The 22,869-nt window shown below is 37.6% G+C and overlaps 2 protein-coding genes across 4 annotated transcripts; one reads left to right on the top strand and one right to left on the bottom strand.

Annotated features, from left to right (window-relative positions):
- Window positions 1-1,451: 1,451 nt before the first annotated feature.
- Window positions 1,452-6,544, bottom strand: SLC7A6OS (solute carrier family 7 member 6 opposite strand). Its single transcript, XM_032195609.1, has 5 exons — window positions 6,386-6,544; window positions 5,451-5,813; window positions 3,348-3,551; window positions 2,375-2,507; window positions 1,452-1,844 (listed from the first exon to the last, which is right to left on the bottom strand). Exons 1-5 carry the CDS (start codon window positions 6,542-6,544, stop codon window positions 1,723-1,725), a joined length of 981 nt encoding a protein of 326 aa, XP_032051500.1. The 3' UTR covers window positions 1,452-1,722.
- Window positions 6,545-6,630: 86 nt separating this feature from the next.
- On the top strand, window positions 6,631-22,869 carry PRMT7 (protein arginine methyltransferase 7). Of its 3 annotated transcripts, none has more exons than XM_032195922.1 (18): window positions 6,631-6,747; window positions 7,053-7,215; window positions 7,965-8,001; window positions 8,783-8,932; window positions 10,195-10,303; window positions 10,640-10,752; window positions 11,930-12,171; window positions 12,313-12,490; window positions 13,539-13,666; window positions 14,472-14,607; window positions 15,170-15,253; window positions 16,646-16,693; window positions 17,783-17,872; window positions 18,533-18,694; window positions 19,801-19,875; window positions 20,599-20,759; window positions 21,907-22,003; window positions 22,605-22,869. In XM_032195922.1, the coding sequence occupies exons 2-18, from the start codon at window positions 7,121-7,123 to the stop codon at window positions 22,761-22,763; spliced, it is 2,064 nt and encodes a 687-aa protein (XP_032051813.1). In that variant the 5' UTR covers window positions 6,631-6,747; window positions 7,053-7,120; the 3' UTR covers window positions 22,764-22,869. The 3 variants fall into 3 exon arrangements, with proteins under 3 accessions (XP_032051813.1, XP_032051812.1, XP_032051814.1); XM_032195921.1 differs by having other exon boundaries at window positions 6,631-6,751; XM_032195923.1 differs by lacking the exon at window positions 6,631-6,747 and adding an exon at window positions 6,822-6,832.

The raw sequence follows: 22,869 nt of genomic DNA, 5'->3' as shown, positions 1-22,869 counted from the left end.
AATAGTTTTAGTGCCTCAATGGGTAACTGTCAGGTCAGGGGGATCCTTCTTGCAGAAGTGACTTAATACTGGAGGAGAGATTCAGTATTGTAAGAGTCCTCAAATATTTAAAGATCAGCCAGATGGACAAGTTACATTTTTATACTCTCTGCATATAAAATTACGAAGGTGATGGTACCAGGTTATCAGCTGGTATCTGCAGTATAGCAAAAGCAAAGTATCTAACAAAGGAAACAAGCTGTACCTTTCCAGAAACTTAAACCAAAGAGAGACTAGCATTCAGTTCCCTGCTTTCTTGTGGACTCAAAGGAAGTTTAACTATGCCTGGAAGCAGTGTAAGATAGTAAGAATTTTTGCAGGCTTTAATTCTGCACACATCAACAAGGAATGACAATACCTGCATTTTCAATAATTGTTACACAATAGAACATGGAGCTCAGTACGGTTTCGGTAGGCTTTGGTGGTTGCTGTGGCTTAGCTTTTGCTTGTTCTGTGTATTAAAATTCAGAAGCCAGGCAGTGATCACTTGCCTCTGAAGATGGTTGGAGGCTTTCCCTTTGCAAAGGCACTAAAACAATGTAATGCTGAAAAAAAGGGCAAACAATTCCTAGAACTTCTTGCTAGAAGTAACGAAAATGGAGTAAGATAGAGGTTTTGTCAATCATCTAATTAAAGTAGATGTATGATTAAGGTGAGAAATAGTCTCAGATTTATTACGGACTGGAGCAGGTACATTAAGAAGTCAACATAAAAATTCAGCTATCCAGACTAAAAAAAAATCTGCAGTCTGTTTCTCTGACAAAGGTAAAAACCAAAAGCTTGAGAGGTGTTGATTCTGCTAGGTAACATTACAACATCGGTCAGTATCAGCAGTCAAAAACCAGGTTACACAAAATAAGACCTGTGCAAAGTTAAAGAAGGATCAACCTGTTCAAATGCTAATATTGCTTCAGCTGAACCAACTTCCCTGATCTTTAAATGAGCGAAGAAAACTTAGTCAAAGATTCTTTATTGTACAATCCAAATGCACATGTATTTTTCTACCCACCCTAGTTACTGGGTTTTGGAGAGATCCAGCAATAAAATAGTCACTCAAAGGCATTTTGCATGCTCAAGTAAATACAGTTTCTTGAAACGTAGGAACAAGTACAGCAGAAAGCATTAGGAGAGAGTGCCTTTTCTGGCACTCCTATGTGCCCTCGTGGCAGATCTGTTCATATCCGTATGATTAGGCATGACAGGAAGGCTTCCTTCCTGTCACAACCCCAGCATTGCAGCATTGGTGGAACAATCTCTTTTAAATCACGTAGTATCTTCTGCTTGGAAAGAAAGTTTGTATTATCAAGTGTCCCAATTTATACCCACTTATTTAATATCTACCAGCTGATGCTGACTGAACATTAGTGACAGCTCAGATATGTAAAAAAAAAAAAAAAAAAAAAAAAAAGCTTTTAGAATCTAATAGTCATACCTAGGCAGGGTGAACCATGCCAGTCACCAGTTGTTTCAAGATGTTATCTTAAAGCCAGCCACACAAAAATTTAGCTCATCTACATAAAGACTGGTTTCCTACTGTCCCAATAAGCACAACTTCTAGCAGAAAGTGCCTTCACAGGTGTTGTTTTTTTCCCTTCAAAATGTTTATGAATAGCCATCAGCAGCTGTCTGGATTTTCAGTCCTACTGCAACAGTTCTGTACATTTCATCTTCAAAAAAACGCTATTAGTCTGAATCCACATCCTGGATCTCATCATATCCAAATTCCTGTAGGACTTCCTGACGGTATTTGCTCCATGTTCTTCGTCTGTAACATTGGTCATCATCACTGGAACTGTCTTCAGACTCTAAGGAAAAGTGCATCAACACATTCATGTTATTTCTTGGTTTCAGTTCAATAATTAGGTTTATCAGGCTACTGGAACTTCTTGAGTGATACACATTAATACAAAGTTTGAACAACTTCTGTATTAGGTGAGATTTGAATTCTACTTGTGTGCTGCAATGGGGAGTTAAGAAAGCGAAGACCGTTTCACAAGCATGTGGAACCAAGTCATCTGTTCCTTCTCAAAATAAGCAACCCTTTGCAATTGCAGCAGCCTGAAATGGACTTCTTAATTCTGACTGCAAAAACACCAAGATCCATTGTAGTTTGAAGAAAGATAAATCTCTGTTTATAAAAAAAAAAAAAAAGTTTCCAAAACCTCTGATCTTAAATCCTGTGCATCCAGAAAAGTAAGATTTGTATATTTTAAAGCCAGGTACTATCTTACATGTTAGCTCTGCAAAACACAATGGAACAATTTAACTGTTCGCCTCAGCTCCCCCTACCGTCTTCCTTCAGCATGCATCCAAATAATATTTAAGAGAGGCATACCTTTTTCTCCATCATCATCATCTTCCTCTGCTAAGAATTCATCTTCATCAGGATAATCATTACGCCAGTTATTTTCATCGTTTTCATCATCTTCGTCTTCATATATTTCCCCTGGAACATTATCATCATCTACCTGCATATCAACACAGAACACACCATTCATTAGTAATACAGCTACTTTGAAGTGAGCTGTTTTTCATCTACCTCTACAACAATTATAAAGAGCCAGGAGATACTTATCTATTGCAAGCAATTATTCAACAGTTGCACAAAGCACACTGTAGAAAAATGTGTTGCAATGGCGATTTGCTTTAGGTGAAAAGTCAGTTAAGTCATGCATTTCAGTGTTCTTTTCAAGCATTTAAATGCTAAACTTAGACATTAAATTATTCGTACTCACTTCAACAGTTCTTTAATAGGTCAAGAAAAAGCAGCTGCAGGTTCCTGATATGCAAGTCTGATTACAGTATCCATGAATTGAAAAAATAAAGCTTATATTTAACTAATTAACTCCAGTCACTGAAAGACATTTCTTTATCACAAGAAAATAGTTTGTATTAGTATTATAAAGTCAGGTCCTCAAGAATTGAAAACATCCTCCCTTGCTCCTTTTCCCACCCAAATGTGTCTCCAACTACACACCAATTACTGCCTCCTACTTACAAATGAGATGTGAATTACTTAAGTTTATGTTTCCATGTCAAAATTTGTCACTTTGAAGCCTGCTGAATTCTTCTTAGTACCTGAACTTCATCCCTTCAGTTTTCATTGTCATATTATAATTCGCTTGTCAACAGTAACATGAATGAGCACAGAAGTGGCAATTCCAGAAACCCTACTACAGAAGTCACTGAGCATAAGCATAGCATCTCCAACTATCTTTGTTGGCACAGCAACTTTTTGTCGTAGGACTCTTAAGTACATTTATTCACAACCTTTCTACTTAAGAAGGGTCAAATTTTCACACCCTTACCAGTTCATATTCTTCTTTATAAGGCTGTACAGAGAGGATATTATGGATCCAGACAGGAACTGATGTTTCCATGCAGTAGATGTCATAAACGTACTCATCTTCTTTCTCACGGTGTTCCACTTTTTTATCATCTTCAGAAACATGTAAACGCTCACGGATCATCTCTACTGCATTGCAGAGAATCACATCTGGATCACCGCTTTTCTGTTGGAAAAAAAAAAAAGCAGATTTCTCCTGAAGCCAAACACAAAATCTTTTTTTTATTATATTTTTTCTTTTGTGTTTGTTACAGTAGCCAACAGCTAGCTAAGGATGACATTCTGAAATCTTACACTGAAACATTTCCCCATTGGAACACTGATATTTGGAACATTAGCAATTTAAAACAGAAAGACCCCAAAGAAATTTCCAATTACTGTAGTACTGTGTAGCTATGCCTCATTTCAGTTAATAGGAAAAATGGGGAAAAGTTCATCAGAAGCTGCTGAAGGAATATGAATAATCCTGTACAACTGTTAATCTGCTTCTGAAGATGTATGGGTTGAAAAGCCATGCCTTAAGATAACCTGTGCTTTGTAAAGCATTATGCTTGCAACACTGCAGGAAAGGTGTGCATACAGCAGCACTGACACAAGGCAAGTCTATAGGAGAAATAATGAAGATGTGACAAATCAAGAGGAAAAGACTGACAGGCCCTTCAGAGAGGCCTTTTATTTCCTTTATCTCCTCATTAAAACAGAAGAAATTTATTCATGCCTTCTCCTTCCTAACAAATCACTTGCAATATCTTTGTTTTAGCAACCTGCGTTTAAAAGTCTACAGGCTGATTTTTGCTGCCATTTTTTCTCTGCTAGAACTTTTTCAGAATATTTTTTGCCACACCAGTGGTATCCCCCAAACTACTTGAGTATTTCTGAGGAGGAACTACAGACCGGCCTTTCATTCACTTCCAAGTACTTACAGAATCAAAGAGAAAGCTTTTCTTCTTCCTTTCAACACTTACTGCTAGCTCTAACAGAGTAAGAACAAAGCTCTGATGCTACTCAATTTTATCTGTGGTTTTCTGAACAGCAGAGTGATAGGTAACAGTTCAACTAACAAATCTCAGGTGTCTATTTGAACTACTTACTCTGGCTTTATAAAAAGCATTTGATGGCAAAGCTCTAAAATGATCTACAAGAAATGCTAAAGGATGATAGCTGGTTCTGCACTGGCTTACCAAAATATTTTCTGCTTTAAAACAAAACATTTGTGTTTTCCTCAGAGCTGTGACAGGCTGCATACGTCAAGCAACCATCCTTCACTTACATACAGTGAAACAACTACTAAAGAATGCATACACAGCCCTTTTATCTCCTTTTCTGTATGGAGAAGAGTCTTTTAAATACAAAATCTTCTTAATATTCTGTACGCATGGAAACCTTACATAGAAGGCAGAGCTTCTGCATACTTGAAGTCATTGTAGATACTGAACTAGATATTCCTCTAACCAAAGACATATTTAACTGATGAAAACAGGGGCTAAGTAGCCTATCAAACACCTGGAATACTGCTAGAAACAACATATACTAAAGAAAAAAAAGCATATTGGAATTACAAGAAGGGGACATTCAAAGCTATTTTTTCCTTTGGTAAATCTTGCCTATAAGTGACATTCCTAGGCATCTGGGTGGATAAGAAGACATTGAATTAGGTGGTTGTTGTGTTTTTGTTTGTTTTTTTTTTTTTCTTTTCTAGCAAGTACAGAAGTTAATAATAAAAAAAAAAAAAAAAAACACACACACACATTAATCCACCTAACAGATGAATATGAGCATTAATGCATCTGAACAGAGTGCAGAAAAACAATAGTACGAGCCTTTCCTGTAGAGGCCAACTCCATATGGCTTTTTCAACAACATTACTGCACTTTAGGGTCCTCATAGAACTTGTTTCTCATACAATGTATTAACTATTCCAACTTACAAATACCTAGTTAAAGCTCCTGTTAAACACTGGAATACTTACTATTCAAAAAAACTTCCACAACTGTCAGTTTGCCCACGTGTACCAGTCAACAGCAACACACAAGTACTCCAAGTACACTTAAGTCTATCTGCTGACCTGTGGGTTTGCTGCAGTTGCACTGGGGTCTTCTATCACCTCGTCTTCTTGTACAATATCAAATAGCTGGAATTTCCCACCACAGTCTGAGCTCTCATCAACAGCACTCGTTTCCTTTTGCAAAGCATCTTCTGTAGTTTCAGAGCCTGGTCTGTCACCGTCAGTCGATGCCTTGCCATCTGCAGCGGGTGCGTTGGGCCGATGGCTGGCTATTACACGGTACCGATTTTCCTTCCTCTTCGCTTCCTTGGAAGAACGGAGCTCCTGAGCGATCCGCTGAGTGCTTCCTAAGGAGGGCCGCAGGCTTTGCGCTGCTTTGTCTCGAGTGAGCACTTCTTGAACGTACTTCTGAACTGGTTCATTCTGGGTAGAGGAACAAGAAGGAGAAGGAATAGATGCAGTGACACGGTCAACACAGTAAGGCACACCCCTCGTGCCCCTCACTAGAGGCAAGCAGCAGCTATTGCTGGCACATCCTATTTGAGGGCTGCAGTGCTAATGTTCATAACAACATCCAAGTCACTCCTACTGCTTCAAGTAATGGAACTGACAGCCTGTTCTCCAGATATAGGAAGAAGGTACAAAAAATATTTGCAAACTGTAAGAATGTTCTTATATTATTTAAGGACACATATACTTTATGGTATAGAAGAACTCTCCAAGTGAAAACACCTGCCTCGAAAAGACTGTGACGGTCCTAACTTTAAACCACAACACGCTTTACACCCTCGCCTGTGAAAAACAGCTCCAAGGAAAAAAAAAAAAAAAAAAAAAAAAAAAAAAAAAAACAGCAAAAGGCCGGGGGTACCTCATGCTGCGTAGCTGAGCCCCGGCACAGCGAGCTGGCAGCCCCCAGCCCCAGCCCTCCCACAGCTCCTCACAGCAGCCCCGCTCAGGGAGCCCGCCAGAGCCCCTCGCATCAACCGCGCCTCTACCTTAGAGGAGACGGTGGCCACCAGCTTGAAGAGGCTCCTCTCCACCTCGGGGGCCCCGCCGGGCTCGGTGCGGGGCCGCTTGCAGGCGAGCAGCAGCGCCTCGGCCGGCTCGGGGCCGCCGCGCTTCCTCTGGACGCGCAGCACAGCGGCCGCCTCCATGGCGCCGCGCGGGGCAGGCCGGGAAGAGGGCGGCCGCTGGCCGCGGGCTCCATGGCGCTGCGCGGGGCACGGCGGGAAGGGGCGGCCTGAGGGGGAGCTTTGGTGGCTGCTCGGTGCTTTGAGGGGAGGCGAGACCGAGGCTGGCTGGGGACGGAGAGAAGGGAAAGGAGGGTCGTCGTTTCCCCCCGCAGCTCATTTCTGAGGTGGGTAAGTGCTGCTTTCTCGCCGGAGCGGTTTGCTGTCAGCCTGTGGGCCCGCCCTCAGGCTGTGGGGTTCCCCCGGCATGAGGTACGTCGCCGCGTGGGGAGGCGTTTTGCTTTCAGACAACGCCGTTTGATCGTATATTTTTCTGTGCTGAGTCTAAGTTGGAGCCTGAAAAGCGTTTATATGCCTCGAAGCAGCGATCAGCTTGCTGGCAGAGGCGGGTGTATGAGGAAAGGTGTGTGTTTGCTCCCAGAGTGAAAGTAATGTCTGTTTTCACTGGGTTTGTTTGTTTCCTTGTTTACAGACGCTATTTTGAGTGTTATATTGAAGCCAGTTCAGCACAACTGCATGATATGTAAATAGAGATTGATCATGAAGACCTTTTGTGGAAGAGCTAACCCGACCACTGGTGCCATGGAGTGGTTAGAAGAGGATGAGAACTACGACTACCATCAGGAAATTGCAAGGTATGCTGGCAAATAACTGAACCACTTGCTTTGCTGTCAGTTTTTTATCTCTGCAGAAATTCCAGGGGCATGAGATGAGCAGACTGTACAACAGTCTAAATGTTACAGTGCCCAGGGTTTTATGGCGCAGAATTATAGATGTAGAATTTTGTAAAGTATTCTCCAAATAGTTTCAATTTTTTAAAAACACTTTCTGAGGTTCTGATTTTTATACCAATACTCACCCAATTGTGGCAAAGTGTGTTGGCTAAATTTATTTAAAATACATAACACAACAAATAATTAATGATCACCTGTTCCTGGCTCAAGTGGTTATTAATTTAGCTTGAGAATTACATTGCTTTGTGTCCTAAGTTACAACAAATGCTAGCTTTAGTGAGAGGATCTTGGTAACAAATGACAGACCATTATTAGACAGCCTTTCATTGCTTTGTTTGTCTTTGTATGAACTTGCATATGTCCCAGCTGTTATTTCACAGCTGTCTGATCTATGTACTGGATCCAATGCTGAAGAGCCATAACAGCAGTTAATTAGTTCACTCATATGCTGATGACCAGACCAGTGAACAGACTTCATTCCTTAGATCTGAGAAATCACTTGAGTCCTTGAAGTGTGTGTCATGGTTATCTACATGCTCATGGGCCCTGAGTCTATTTGCATTAGTAGGTGAAAACCAAGGAGGTTATATGTGCAGTTCTGTAGTGTTTTGCACTATGTAGTATTTTGATTGCAATTTTATTTATTGTAGATCACGCTATGCAGACATGCTTCATGATAAAGACAGAGTAAGTATAGAAGCAAGAAACTATTGAACGGTGAGAAAATACTCATTTTTCTTTTCTTGAGAAGCTGTCACTGCATGACTGTACAGGTTTCTTTGAAAGATGAAGTGTTCAGATTTGTACTCTTCAAGACCTGCTGCTGGATCAGGAGGTGCCTTCTTACGTCTGACTCTAGTACACTGCTCTTTACTGCAGAATATGATATTTACACTCAGTAGCTGTGTAAACTCAGTAGCTGTTTTACACTGCTGTGTTTGTAACCCCTCTTAATGGCACATAACCAAAAGCTGCTATTTAGATATGTTGTTTCTCATGTACGAATGTCTTCCAGTAGATGTAGAAAGGAATCTAAATCCAAGATACTTCAGCTCTTGCCCTGGTGTAGGCCCTATATGAGTATTTTAGTGATTCTTCAGGAGAAAAAAAAAATCAAAAACAAAACCAGTAGCATCTTATTTGGGTATTATTATTATTGCCTTCAAAAATGATGTATTGTATTTGTAAATTATGCATGCAATGTAAATATATGACTGATTGGTGATGAGGAGAATGGTATGATAAGATTGATTTGCTGTAAATGAACTTCTCCCTCCAAAAATGCTTGCCTGTGCTGACAATGTCTTTGGTATGATGGTATGACTGTATAGCATAAAGAATGTCTGTAGGCCTTTTTCTGACTGTAAACTCATATAGTCTGAGAAGTCAAAATTTCTGCACAAAAATATGAAGCTGAGAGGTTGCTGACACCACCACCCCCCCCTTTTTTTTAATTTTATTTCCACAGAACATGAAATATTACCAAGGTATTCGTGCTGCAGTGAGCCGAGTAAAAGAAAGAGGTGAAAAAGCAATTGTTCTCGACATAGGGACTGGCACAGGACTCCTGTCTATGATGGCAGCTTCAGCAGGTGCAGATTTCTGCTATGCAATTGAGGTAAGCATTTGTTACTGGCTACATGTGCTTGCATCCATGCTTATAACCTCTAACTACAGTTGTTTTGTCTTCATGATCAGTCATGGGTGCATTTGCATTTCTGTAATTTGCTTTCTGAAGTGCAAATTTGATGCCTTTTTATGTGTGTGAAAAAGGTAAATCTTACAAGAATGTAGTTGAAAAGGCATAAAACATTTTTCATTTTTGGGACAGCTTTTGTAAATGTAGAGATCATCTAAGTCAAATTTTATGGTGTTCTGACTTTTCTACTTAACAAGCCTCAACGCTGATTAATGTTTTTGAAAATTTTGAGTATTTTCAAACTATATTGCTGATCTTCATAAGTTTCAACTCTCGTAGGTGGCTTCTAAGGCCACTAAAATGTGGATGACATCTTAATAAAATAACTGTCTTATAAACTGATTATACCATTTCTGTGATTAGATATGGCTGTTATGGACTACGATGCTCTTACTTATGTTAAGGATAACAACAGGAACATTTTGACCAGTTTAAGTTCTCTTTTTTTTTTTAATGTATATGAAGAAACAGAGAGCATTCGCTTGTCCCTAGGTCACAGTCTTTAGAGCTATTGGTGCATAAGTTCTAATAGCAATATATTATTCCTGCTTTGGAACTTGGGCTAGGTTCCAAGGTGGTCACGAATTTCTTTTCCTAAGTAGTCAAACTGTGTGGCTGGGTAGAATATTTAAAGTCTTTTAGTTTAAAAACAATCTGGTCATTAAGCCCTTCCAACACACTCTTCATCATTATGTTATTTGCAAGCTATCTCCTTTCTTTATTATTCTCTTCACTCTGAAGGAAAGAGAACTTCTCTTCAATGTCAGTAAGAGCACATTTTTGGAATGTTCCAGTGACTATTTGAGTGCTGGTTGCTTTTTTTTCTTTTATTATTATTATTGAGACAGAGCCTTTTATAATGCATATGCATCTTTATTTTTAAAAATAATGAGTTTGTTTAATGTAAATGTTAAAAAATCATAAGTTTTTTTTTTTTTTTGGTTTTCAAAAGCTAAATTGGTGTAGCTTTTGGAGACAGCTGATAACTGGGTTGGTAACGGTGACACTGGAAATCTATGAACTTTTCAAATGAGACTTGCTGTCTTGTTTCATGGTAATGAACTTCAACCACAGGAAAATATACAGTTGAATTTTTGCAGGGCTAAACATGCTGCATTTTGTGTTGTATTTTTGAAAGCTTATGTTAGCGTACCGGTTTGTTATACTCTTGCTATTTACAGGTTTTCAAGCCCATGGCTAATGCAGCTGTGAAGATAGTGGAGAAAAATGGTTTTCGTGACAAGATCAAGGTAATCAACAAGCACTCCACTGAAGTTACAGTTGGGCCAGGTGAGAAATACAAGGCTAGGTTAAAAATCATTGGCAACTACCTCAAAACTGTGAAGGAATATGACTTTTTCTTATTTTCTGAATGCTTTTAATTTATAAAAAGGAAATTCTTTTTTCACTAGAAAGTAACATTGAAAGGTTACTTCGAAAGGAAGCGTTTTTAGTAATATTTAAGTAGTCATTTGAATTTCTTAGTAAACTTCTACAGGGAATTACTTTGCATTCTTCAGCAGGTTCTCTGGCAGGAATAAATTTTTGAATGACTTGTCTTTTCAGCATAACATCTTGAAAGGCTTATATGGTGTTAGTATTACAATATTAAATTATGTCTTTTAGATGGAGATATGCAGTGTCGTGCGAATATCCTGGTAACAGAACTATTTGACACAGAGCTGATAGGAGAAGGTGCGTTACCAACATACGAGCATGCGCACAAATACCTTGTACAGGTAAGAAAATACAGTTTGTTATTTATTCCTAGGGAAACTCTTGTCTTTTTTGGAGTAGGATGGAGGTTATATTTGATTTAGGCTTCTGTAGCATTTGTAAATAATGCAGCAGCTGTGCTAATTTCTTATTCAGATAATAATTCACTACCTTCATTCCTAGAATAAAGCTGTTGGGCTATGTATCATAAATTGCCATCTGTGAAATTATGCCTAATTTTATATTAAAACTAATAACTTGCTGCTTAGCAAATGTCTTTCAGAAAGGTATCCAGTTCTAATTTGGAGCTTTCCTTAGGAGTTGGTTCCAATGGCAAATAGGTTCCAAGATGTTTTCAAAAACATTTTTTTTCTCCTCCTAAATTTGATGGGCTTCACATCCTAGGCATTCATTTTCCTTGTAAGTGTGTTTTTTTTGCCCGTGGAGATAGTTTAAACAGTGTATTTAAATTAACAGCCAATGTTTTTTTGTTTGACATGTAATCCGTGGGTATAATTTTATGGCTTTCTCCTCTATCCTTTTAAATTTTTCCCTTTAGTTAAAAGGTAGATGACAATTTAGCTTACTAGGCTTCATTTCATGTGTTTTACATATAAAGACAACGTCACTCCATAACTCTGTACAGCTTCCCATGTTTAAATTGTAATTAGTACGTTTTGCAAAAGCATTGTTCTTGGAATTCAGTTAGCTCATAGGTCACAATGTTTTTTCTAGAACAACTAGAAAACTGTTATGTTTTCTGCCCTTTAATCAAGGTCAAAAAGTTGTCGTTAAATAAATATTTAAGCCATTATTTTTCTGGTTTACTCATTGCAAACACAAATTCTGTGTTAATGTTGATAGCTTAATAGTTACGTGCCTGGAGAAGCTCCAAATAGATTCCTCATCTCAGTATGAGAACTGCGATGCTAGTTTAACTCAGCAAATAAACTGTTCTATTGTGTCAGTAATGTAACAAAGTGATCTGGCCTTCTGAAAGACATCTGACAGGATAGAAAGTATAAAATTTCACAGAGAGGTAAAGAGAAATGTCTCTGAAATATTTGGAGTTTAAGATTTCAGAGTTTCCAGTCCAACTACTTTTTCTTTAAATTGTTTCATGTTTCAGCTGATTTAATTCTCGTGCATGTTAAGAAGTCACTTTATTGAATGCTTCTACCCTTTGTTTTGAACACTCAGGAAGGATGTGAGGCAGTGCCTCACAGGGCAACAGTGTATGTCCAGTTAGTGGAATCCAAAAGAATGTGGTCCTGGAACAAACTGTTTCCTGTTCGTGTTGAAGCAGAGGATGGTGAAAAAATTGTCATTTCCCCTTCAGAAATGGAGAACTGTCCAGGTGTTCCTTCTGTTTGTGATATCCAACTGAACCAGATGCCTTCAAGTGACTTCACTATCCTTAGTGATGTGGTGACAATGTTCAGGTAAGCTAGGCATTGTTCTGTTCAAAGCAAAATTTTCCTGTTGTGCTTTTGATATAAATTGTGCATTTGGCTTAGGAAGCAGGTGAGAATTTATGAAGAGTGCTGAGTATTTCTTTTTACAATTTCAATACTTCTCTGCAGCGTGGATTTCAGTAAGCCCGTAAGGAGTGCTTCGACCTACTACAGAGTGCAGCTGGAGCCTGTAAAATCTGGCAAGGCACAAATCGTCCTTTCTTGGTGGGATATTGACATGGACCCCTCCGGGACGATAAATTGCACAATGGCTCCATACTGGGTAAAATCCACTTCTGCTTTCCAGGTAATGCTGAGCCTTCAGATACTTTCAGCAAATGACTTGCAGTAATTATTTTAAGTAATACTGGGTGATTTAAGCAGCTGTCTTGTAAACTGTATAGGAACTTTGCTACTATTTTACATATTGGAAAATGATAAACAAAACACAGAAATGCTAACTTTATTATTCACCCATTTTAGGTTTGCTTTAATGTAGAACTTAAAAACTGAAGCTATCTTCTAAATGTACAATTCTTGATTTCTTTCTGTTACTTCCAAGAAATAAAACAAAGACTTCCACATATTTTTCATTAAATAGTCTCCATCCCTAGTCAAAACGTTAGTTTGTGTTGTGCTTCCATGTAGTTATTGTATAAAATTTCCAAATATGTGTTAGCTTTATTGTAATGTATTTATATTTCCATAATGAAGAAGGCTGGTGTGGAAAAATGATGAGTTGATACTGGATATTTAGAGGAATGGGAGATCACTATTAAATCAGACTCCTGTGTTTTTGTATTGACATGGAGGATAAACTTAGTCAAACAGAAACTACACTTGCACTTACTGTGTTTGAGAATAAAATTCAAGACTATCAAACTTCAGCTTAAAACACTTGCAGTGCAGAAAACAACTTTTTGAAACACAAAACAGTGGTGATGTCATATCAAAACGACACTAACTGAGCTCATTTGATACGTGAAGCTGCAGACACTGGTCACTATCTTTAATTCAATATGGGTTTCTAATGTAAGTGAACTGTAGAGGCAAACCAGCATTAATAAATTATTTTTTAAATTTGTTTTTCATTTCATAAAACACAAACATAGTCACTCAGCAAGCTTGTGGTATCTAGCTTACTCTGTTGTAAGAAATCTGTATCAAGTGCCTTCAATACCCAGTATTAGGCCTTAGTCAGCCCTGCTAACATAAACATGGTTCTTTAAACTAGTCATGTATCAGTGCTTTGAAGTCAAGCCCATTCTTACTGATTGATTTCCTGTCATTTGTTTGCTTCTCATGTACTATTTATGAGTTAATCCCTAATGTTTTGTCTCTCAACTCCTTTTCAGTGGAGAGATCATTGGATGCAGTGTGTGTATTTTCTGCCAAACGAGGAGCCAGTTCTCCAGGGTGAGAAGGTGTACCTGACTGCCTGTCGTGATGAGTACTCTGTGTGGTATAAGCTGCAGAAAGCCAGGTAACGATATGTAGGTTAAAAAAAAGGGTGGCACCTTATTCCAAGCTGCACTATTTGCTCTTAGATATGTGCTGGTTTGTGGAAGAGGAAGACAAAAAACAAGAGACTACAAAAATTACTAAAAATCTAAATGAACTAAAACTTGCTTAAATGAACAGGTGGAAAAAAAATAAAAAATGATTCATAGAAACACAACTGAGCTTTGGACTGCAGCTTTATTCCTGGTGGTGGTATGTAGCAGAGAAACAAAAACTACTTGTGGTTGGTTCCTTGAACTCCTGAAACGTAACTTAGCTGAGCTGGAATGTAGGTAAGAGAGTGAAGTAATTGCCATTTTGTCTCTCTTCATTTCCTATATTCCCAGTCAGCATCGTCTTTTAACTTGAGGAAAAGGCATAAGGATTAAGGAGCTTAATCGTGCTGGTTGTGATGACAGTAGTAGGCAAGATTTTTTTATTTTTTTATTTTTTTAAAAAAAAAGGTCCAATTAGGAGTCCAAATGAGCAACTTTTTTCCTAAAAGTTCAAAGCCTAAAATACCTAACCACCAGAGACAGTCCAGTGGGATTTTATTTTTTTTTCTGTAAAGGCAAAAATTGGCCTTTTTGCCTCCTTTTATTTTGAAATGCAAAGTCTAAAAAAGTATCACTGGGGAGCTAGTAAATTTGAACAAGTACCAGTGGAGTCTATATGCATTAATGTACATCCTAGTTAAAATGCATGAATTTACCTGTTTGGGAAAACAAATCTCTGATGCTGTAGTTAATCTTAAATTTAATTTCTGCTTCCCCCACACGTACTTCCAGAGGAGAAGACAAAGCAGATATTTGCGTGGAGAGTCCGATTTGTAGATGTCAGGCTCACCTTCTTTGGAATAGACCACGATTTGGAGAATTAAATGATCAGAACAGAACACGCCAGTACATCAAGTCTTTGATGAATGTGAGTGGATGTTACCTGTAGGTTTTCTGGCTTCTGTGACAGATGTGTGTATTGTTTTGTTTGCGGTGATTATTTTTGGAATCTCTTTCTCCCTTGCTAAGGAGTTTGCTCATAAAGTATATTTTATTTACATCAGCAAATGTAAGTTGGATTTTGTCATGGTATGACCTTTTGGTGTTTTTTTTTTTGTTTGTTTTGTTTATTTGTTTTTTGTTTTAATATCAAGCAGCCATTTTTGGATAGGAATTTGTAGCAGCTCTGTCTACTTGTGAAAAGCAGCATTGGTGGTTGGATGAAGTCAGGCTTTTTATGATCACGTGTGAAAATCAGAACATACATTCTTCTAAACACCCATTATGTGCTTGTACAGACTTTTTCGGACCTAAAGCAAGGGGTTATATGAACTTAGAGTAATCTGTTCTAGTTGAAGTGGTTGTATTAATCATTGTGTCCTTATTTGCTATGGAACTGTGTGAAGTGGGGAAAAATGCCTTCAAAATGTCTAGAACTTGAACTCTTTCATCTGGAATAGGAATAACAATGGCAATTTATTTTCCTGTAGGTTCTGAGAACAGATAGTGTTTGCCTTTGTATCAGTGATGGCAGTCTGCTGCCTGTGCTGGCTCACTATCTTGGAGCAAAGCAGGTATATTACTTCCTCCTGTTTATTTTTTATTTTTCCTGATCTTTTCATTTTAGCTTGGTATTTTGGGTTCTGTCATACTATGGCCTGTTATTTAATTATTTCCAGAGCCTCTTCAGTGCAAAATAGGAAGGAGGCTCCAATTGTGTTGAAACGCAGGCTAAATTTGTCTCTGTTCAAGCTGAAGTCTAGCAAGATAACAGTAACCAATTTTGATGTTTACCAGTGCATAGCCTTGAATGAAAGTGCTGTTTTTCATTTCTCGTTGATTGCTGTTTACCTTCTTATATCTTGGTGCTTTCAGAAATACTGTTTCTACTGACCAAAATGTCTGGCAGTTTTTTTTCTTTTCTGTTCACCATTCTGTAATTACATTTATTACCTACTCTGAAGTGAAAGGGCTGTAACAGCAAGATAAGAGGCTTTAAGAATACCGAATCTGTGTAGATGTAAAACTGAGCATTGCCTGGCTGGCTCCCTTACATACATACCTTACGTGATGTGGGCTTGCAAGGGGCCTTCAGACTAAAATCTGAAAAATCAATTGGACTGAATATCCAGGAATATCTAATGTCTGATACACAGTTTGAAGTAAAAATCTATTCTGCATTTGAAAGAGCAGATGAATGGATATACTCTGGATAACCTCTGAAATACTTAGCTTTGGGAAAGCTTCTCTCAGCTGAAAGGTACCAGTAGAACTGACACTGTAAAATACAGTGTGGGTAAAGGAGCTTTAAAAGATCAAATAGAATAAAGGATAGAGATACTAGCTTCAAAAGGCTGGTGTGCTGCAGTGCACATCAGAGCTCTCTGCAGCTAGCGTGATCAGATCGTGTTAAACCACACTTACAACTGGTAAGAACCTGATGGGGGTTGATTTGTTACACTGGTGATGGGGTCAGTTGTAAGTGACCTGTTTTCTTTCTCTGCTGAGCTGAAGTCAGGGTGATGCACTCCTTATTCACATACTTCTAGGCGGAAAACAGTTCTTCCTAAAGCTCCCATCAGGATGAGCCTAAATCTCCAAATTGCTGTCAGAAAAATTTGAACATCTAGCTGATGGCAGCCTGGGTTTGAGGATTTTGCTGTAAGACTTTCCTTTTTAGCAATATCCTTGTATTTATGCAGGGGTAATACGGGCCTAGAGCAAACAATGATATGTGCATCTTAAAAATGGAAAATAAATAGTTGCGGTCTATTGTGTGTGTTGTTTTTTTTCTTGTGCAGCTGTGAAAACACATTATTTAGCCTGTAGCTATTGAGTATATTTTGTTACTGTTTAAGAAGCATGTGACAATGGGCTGTAGAACGGGCATGTAGTTCATTAGGGCATCAAAATATTTCCCTTGCTGTTTACTATGTAATCTTTTAACTGTTATGTATTTTCTTTAGGTATTTACAGTAGAAAACTCTGCTGTGTCCCGTTCTGTCATGGAGAAAGTGAGTTTCAATTTTGTCTTGAAGTGATAAATGAGCTCTTGGCATTTCTAATGCCAAAGCTGATGATTTGGATTGTCCTTACATAATTGCTTGGGAGTTAAATAAGATAAGTGAATGCATTTGATCATACAGTTTGACACAACAGTGGGAGGCAGAAGGATACTGGGGGGGAGGTGTTGTTCATGTTTTTTAATAAGTTGTACAGAGCTGTGTGCAAATACTTGGAGGAATATACATGTATCCCATCTGAGAGATGTCCGATCTCACAGCTGTAGCAAGCCGAATAGGTCACTGGGTATGTCGACCCGAGCAGAGGGAGTTAAAGCTGCAAGTGTTTGGTCTCTCCTTGCAGATACCTGCCTGAGCTTCTGCTCTGCTGCTCTCATTGTGTTGCTGATAAAAACCAAGCTGTTTGTTTCTGAAGTTTAGTGGATTGTGAGGGCATCATGTAGTTTGTACCAGTCCAATCTGTACTGCTTTTAAGAGAAAGTAGATGGTGAGTCCAAACTGCAGGTGATTTTTCAGCTGCTCCTTCAGGTAGAGTTCAGGTAGAGCACCTCTTGCAAAGTGCAGACTATTCAGAAGAGGCAGCTAATATCTAAGAAGTGATTAGAAGCAGTTTCTTGAAGTGCCTGGTCATCTGTGTCTGTTTCAGATGGCACTATATAGTCTTAAAGATTATAAAAATGTAGGCAATTTAGGATGCAAATCTGGTTTCAATCGCAAGCCAATCATACAGTGTATTCATAGTTCCAATAATACTTCTCTTTCTTGACTGTCCTTCCTATATGCTTCTGAGTGAAGGTGAGGCAAATGTTGCAACATCTGCTTTTTATGTACTTAATTGAAGGAATAGGAGAGTCACGTACTTTAGCTCACTTGGTGTGACATTTTGTCACTAATGACATGCACCCTTCAGGAACAAGCTTGTATCATCCTCAGGGCTGAGTTAAGGAAGGCATTTTCTTAAAATTTCTTGTAGGTATTTCTTTCTTTCTTGTTTATTTTTTTCTTTGTTAAATTATTTTGATATAGGTTTGAATTTCAAATGTAGATTTTGATAAAGACAGAATATTACTTTTATTTTAGTTTTTTAAAGCAAATCATCTTGAAGATAAAATTAAAATACTAGAAGCACGTCCTGAGTCACTGACGTCATCTCATTTGGAAGATAAAAAGGTATGTAATAGTTGTCCTGTACTGAATTTCAGTGGCCTGGCAGGGGAGGGAGAGTGAAAATGACTTTAATTTTCCTTGTGTGCTACTGTAACCACAATGAACCACAGTTCATACAAAGTGTAGCGAGCTGACAATTGAGACTTTGTCTTCCTGAAACTAAGTAAAGCTTAATCTAAAGGCTTTGGGTTGGTTTTCTTTTTCATTTTTTTGCTTTGTTTTCCGAAGGATATGACTTTGCTTTCTTGCATAATCTACAGCAGTTTTAACAGCAGTTAAACCAGTTTAACTGTGTATGTGTTGCTAGTCTGTAGTTCTTCCTGAAGCCAATCAATAGATTGCAATCAGGATGTACCAGCATCCTTAAATGAAAATTTTCAGAGCTCTCTGACTCTTCTTCCAAAGCTTTCCAACTGAAAACTGCAACTTTTTTTTTATTGGACTTTGTTGCATGAAATTTCATTTTAGAATTCACTGACTAGAACCCTAAAAAGATGTTATGCAGTGTATGCAGTAATTAAATCTGTATGGAGAAGCTTTTATCTACGTGTCTGTGCTTGCTGTATAGCATTGTCATCTAGTGAAGTTATAAACAGCCTGTGTTGTTGTTGGAGCTGTTGTTCTTTATGATAACGATTTTTATCTCTTCCTTTGTTTGCCAAGATTTCCGTTCTTGTTGGAGAGCCGTTTTTCACTACAAGTTTGTTGCCGTGGCATAACCTGTATTTCTGGTATGCTAGGACAGCTGTGTCCAAGCATCTTGCCAGCAACGTCACCATCCTGCCTCAGTCTGCCTCTTTGCACATGATGATCGTGGAGTTTCAGGTGAGGTTGTTTAGAACCACTTGATATTAATATGAATTCACTTAAAACTGAGTACTCTTTCAGGAGTTTTTAATGCCAAGGTTATCTTATCTTCATACTGTTCACTTTGATATGCTTTGCACTTACCACCTGAGGAAAGAATAAGGAACATCTTGAAAAAATGAGTTTTGCCAAATCAACAATCCCTTATCAGAAAATTACCTTGAATTTTTTTGCCATTTTCATTGAAAAGACTGAACATTTTAAAGTAGTTCTTTAGGTTATCACTGAAGCATGTCAGAACTGTGGTTATTCATAAAATGTTACGTTCTGTAAAATAACAATTTTTAAAATGATTTTTTTTAGTGTAAGAGTGTAAGCAGGATTCATAATTGCATGTTCATTTTCTTTGAATGACTGGAGACTGCACACAGTTCTAAACTTGGGCATAATAGGGGTCATACTACTTTGAAAAGTAATCTTTCAGAAGTTTTACAAAGGTACACTTTTTTTTATTAAGGGCCCTAAGATGGTCAGTAAAGATTATTAAGAGTTTGCTTACAGTGACAATGGAAATTACAAAAGTACTTAATATGCAAAGATTCTGTCCAGTAGCATAAGTGAGGGAACTCTTTAGTCTGAAACTCACTAAAATATATCTATGAAACAAAACATGGTATATTCACATAAATATAATCTTCAGTTTATCTTTTCAAGATGCCAGCTCTTTTATCTCTCTTTTCTTCCTTCTGATTTCATCAACTGCGTAGTTTTGTGTCTGAGCCTTGTTTCTCTTAGTAGTTTCCTTGTTCTAATACACTTTAGCCTTGTTGCCTCACTTTCACCTTTAATTTGTGCATCTGAGAACATGTATGTTCTTTTTTCCTGGGGGACTAATCACCCACACTGCGTACATTTACATGCCTTTCACGGTTTTCTGCAAAAGTGTAGAGAATATGAAATGAGAAAATAATGTAAATCTGAATCGTCATGTAATAGGAAGCAGGTGTTTAAGGACAAATCAATCAATGTTTTTAAGTAGGCGTATGCAGTTTACTAACAGTTGAGTTCACAGATAAAGCTATTTCCAATAACAGAGCTGAAGTATATCCCATTTTCCTTTTTAGGACTTATGGAGAATCCGGAGTCCTTGTGGCATCTGTGAAGGTTTTGATGTCCGAACTATGGATGATATGATTAAAGTAAGAAGACTGAAAATAATTTCAGCACAAGTCTTAGCAAAAGAGAACAAAACTGACCTTGGCTTAAGGAAAAATGTATCTAGTGACTGTTTAAAACCTTGAATGTTAGACAGAATAACATTGTTTCAGTTTCTCATAAATACTGTGGCTCTCTAGTTCTTGCAAAAGGGGTCTTGAGGTTGTGTGTTTCTTGTCATTTGTCAAGCTGTTCAGTTTTCAGTTTGCTTTGAAAATGCTTCCATTATCCAAAAAGAAAAATCCTGTTCTCGAAATTTTATTCTGGCATTTTGTAAATGAATCCTGCAGGACTTACTTGCCCTTGCGGGTACTTTTGAGGAAAAAAAGGCTCTTTGGTGTCCAAGAAACAGGTATGATGGCAAGATTTTTATCTCCATATTTGAGGTAGCCATTTAGATTGCCTTTCTAGTCTTTGTGGAGGAGTACAGGTAGTTCTAGAGTAGAGTTACCTCAAGGGAGAAGAGAAGCTTAAATGCATTGTATCTTCAAAGTGCACGTTTTTGTCTGACTACTGAGACCTGTAGTCCTAGCAATTAATTCATATATGTAGTATATTTTTTCCCTTGTGCTTAAGAAGTACAGTCCTGTTCTCTTGGAACTGTATTGTTTAAATATTTTGGGTTCGGGATACAAAGTTAACTTGAAAACAAGGACTAGTTGCCTTTGAGTTGTTTTCAGATTTTTTACTTTTTTTTTTTCCTTCAGAGTTCTCTGGATTTTAGAGAATCTAAGGAAGCAGAACCGCACCCTTTGTGGGAATATCCTTGCAAATCACTTTCTGACCCCCTGGAAGTTTTGGTGTTCGACTTCAGAGAGACTGTACCACAACACTGTCTCAGCACAGAGGGTTCTGTAAATCTTTTACGGTGAGTTTTCTCATTGCAATAAATGTTCTCATCATAATTTATTTTTTTTTTAACCTCATCTTTAAACTGTGTGTTTGTTATGGTTAGCTAGCGAGATTGTACTTTACAGTTTTTAAAAATGTAACCTAAAGTTGTGGAATTCACTCTTGACATGAATTTCCTATGGTTACTCAAAATGGGCTGTAACAGTAAGGGTAATTTCTCAGATAACATACCCTTATTTCATAAATAACATTTTTTCAGCTTTTACCATGATTTAAAACATAAACAGGTTAATTTATAGTTTATAGAAAACAAACTATTGTCTAGAAGGTTTTAATTACGAAATTTGTTCCTTGTTGCTGAGTTCTTGCAGACAAAGCTTCTACTTACCTTTCCATGTTACTCTGTTTAACAGCTTTGAAGTGTCCATTATCTTTCCCTTTAACAATAATTCTAACAATCTTGATATTTTTTACATCATCTGAGATACTTTTAACTATAATCTAACTACAGTTTGTAGTTATTTCTATTCAAGAATGAAATGCAGTTAAGAATTAAAAAACAGGAAGAAGGTACTTTTGTCTATCTAGCTTACATAACTTAAACACTACTGGAGTTGTATGTTTCTCTTTGTGAAACCAAATTAATAATTTCACAAAATCCAGAACCATCTGCATACAGGGTCTCTGTGCCTTTGCACTGGTTGTATTTAAGAGGCAATGTGCTAGCATGACCTCTGCCCCTTGTGGAGCAGAGACTTGAAGTGAGATGAGATGTGTGGTTTTCCCCAGAATGCAGAAACAATATAAACTGGGGTCTCTGAAGGATGTATTCCCCAAATACACTGTATAATATATGCTGTGTAATCTTGACTGTTTGTTAAATGACCGTGTTTCTTAAGATTAGTTATGACTTATGTTCCTCTTCATTTTATTTTTTAAATTTCATATCTGCAAGTATTTAAAAAGTTGCTACCTATTTACCAGATGTACCTATTTATCTATTTTATTTATTCTACTCTTCAACTTTTATACACAGAAACAAGTTATTCATGCTTTTACAGCTCTCACCCAAGCTATGTGAGGAATAGGTTCAGTGTTTAAGATACAGTATTATGTAAAGATAATGTTATGATGATGGGTTTTGATCCCCTACCTCTCTTCAGGAAGGGAAAAAGCCATGGAGCAGTTTTGTGGATGGAATATCATCTTACTGCTGACATCTCAGTTAGTACAGGACTGATGCAGATTTCAAACGAAAAGGTACTCCTTCAATCTACTTTTATTATCTCTGTAGGATTACAGTGCTGAAAAATGGGTCTCTGCTGGTTATGCTTGGTTTATATAGTGCTCTTTGTTACACTCATTGAATATTACATGTATATAGGTAGAACTAGTAGAGCTATGTGTTTATACTTTGGGGGGAGCGGGAGATGAACCTTAAGAGAGTCTGAGCTGTAGTTTGGAACTACATGCAGAACTCAGATAGGATGCTAGTTCAGAGTAGCATTTATACAAGTTACATACAACTCCTTTTATACAACTTCCCTTTCTCAGTTTAACAAAAGCAAAAAAAATGGAGGGGAAGGAGTATTTTTGGTACTCTATGTAAATATTCTTTGACCAAGTCTGTCTGTTGTCTACGACTTCAGTGCAGAGTGTGGCATTTTAGATTGCAAGTTATGCACTCCTGTAATGAATGGGTGGTAATGAAAGCGATAACTTTTATCTGATCTTTTTATACTGAACTGAGAACAAGAACTCTTGTACTGTCATTGCATTATAATAATAATAATATCCAGTAATAGTCCAGTAATAATATCCTAGAGTTGTGACTACTTTCACTTTTAACTCTTTCCTGTAGGGAAACTGTGAATGGAATCCCCACTGCAAGCAAGCTGTCTATTTCTTCAGTTCTGTTATTGAATCAGAAACTCTGGCAGACCTTCCTAGTGCTGTCACGTATGCTATAAATTTTGACACAAAGACAGGAGATATTGCAATGGATTTTAAACTATTATAAAGTACTTTCCTTTTATTTCTAAATTATAATAAACTGATCCAGTATTCTTTGTATGGCAGAGGGTTTTTGTTTGTTTGGTTGGTTGGTTTTGTGCTCAGAAAGCAAA

The sequence above is a fragment of the Aythya fuligula genome, chromosome 12 (assembly GCF_009819795.1).
Source record: "Aythya fuligula isolate bAytFul2 chromosome 12, bAytFul2.pri, whole genome shotgun sequence".
Taxonomy (NCBI): domain Eukaryota; kingdom Metazoa; phylum Chordata; class Aves; order Anseriformes; family Anatidae; genus Aythya; species Aythya fuligula.
This window is presented reverse-complemented; position numbering and strand designations above follow the sequence as displayed.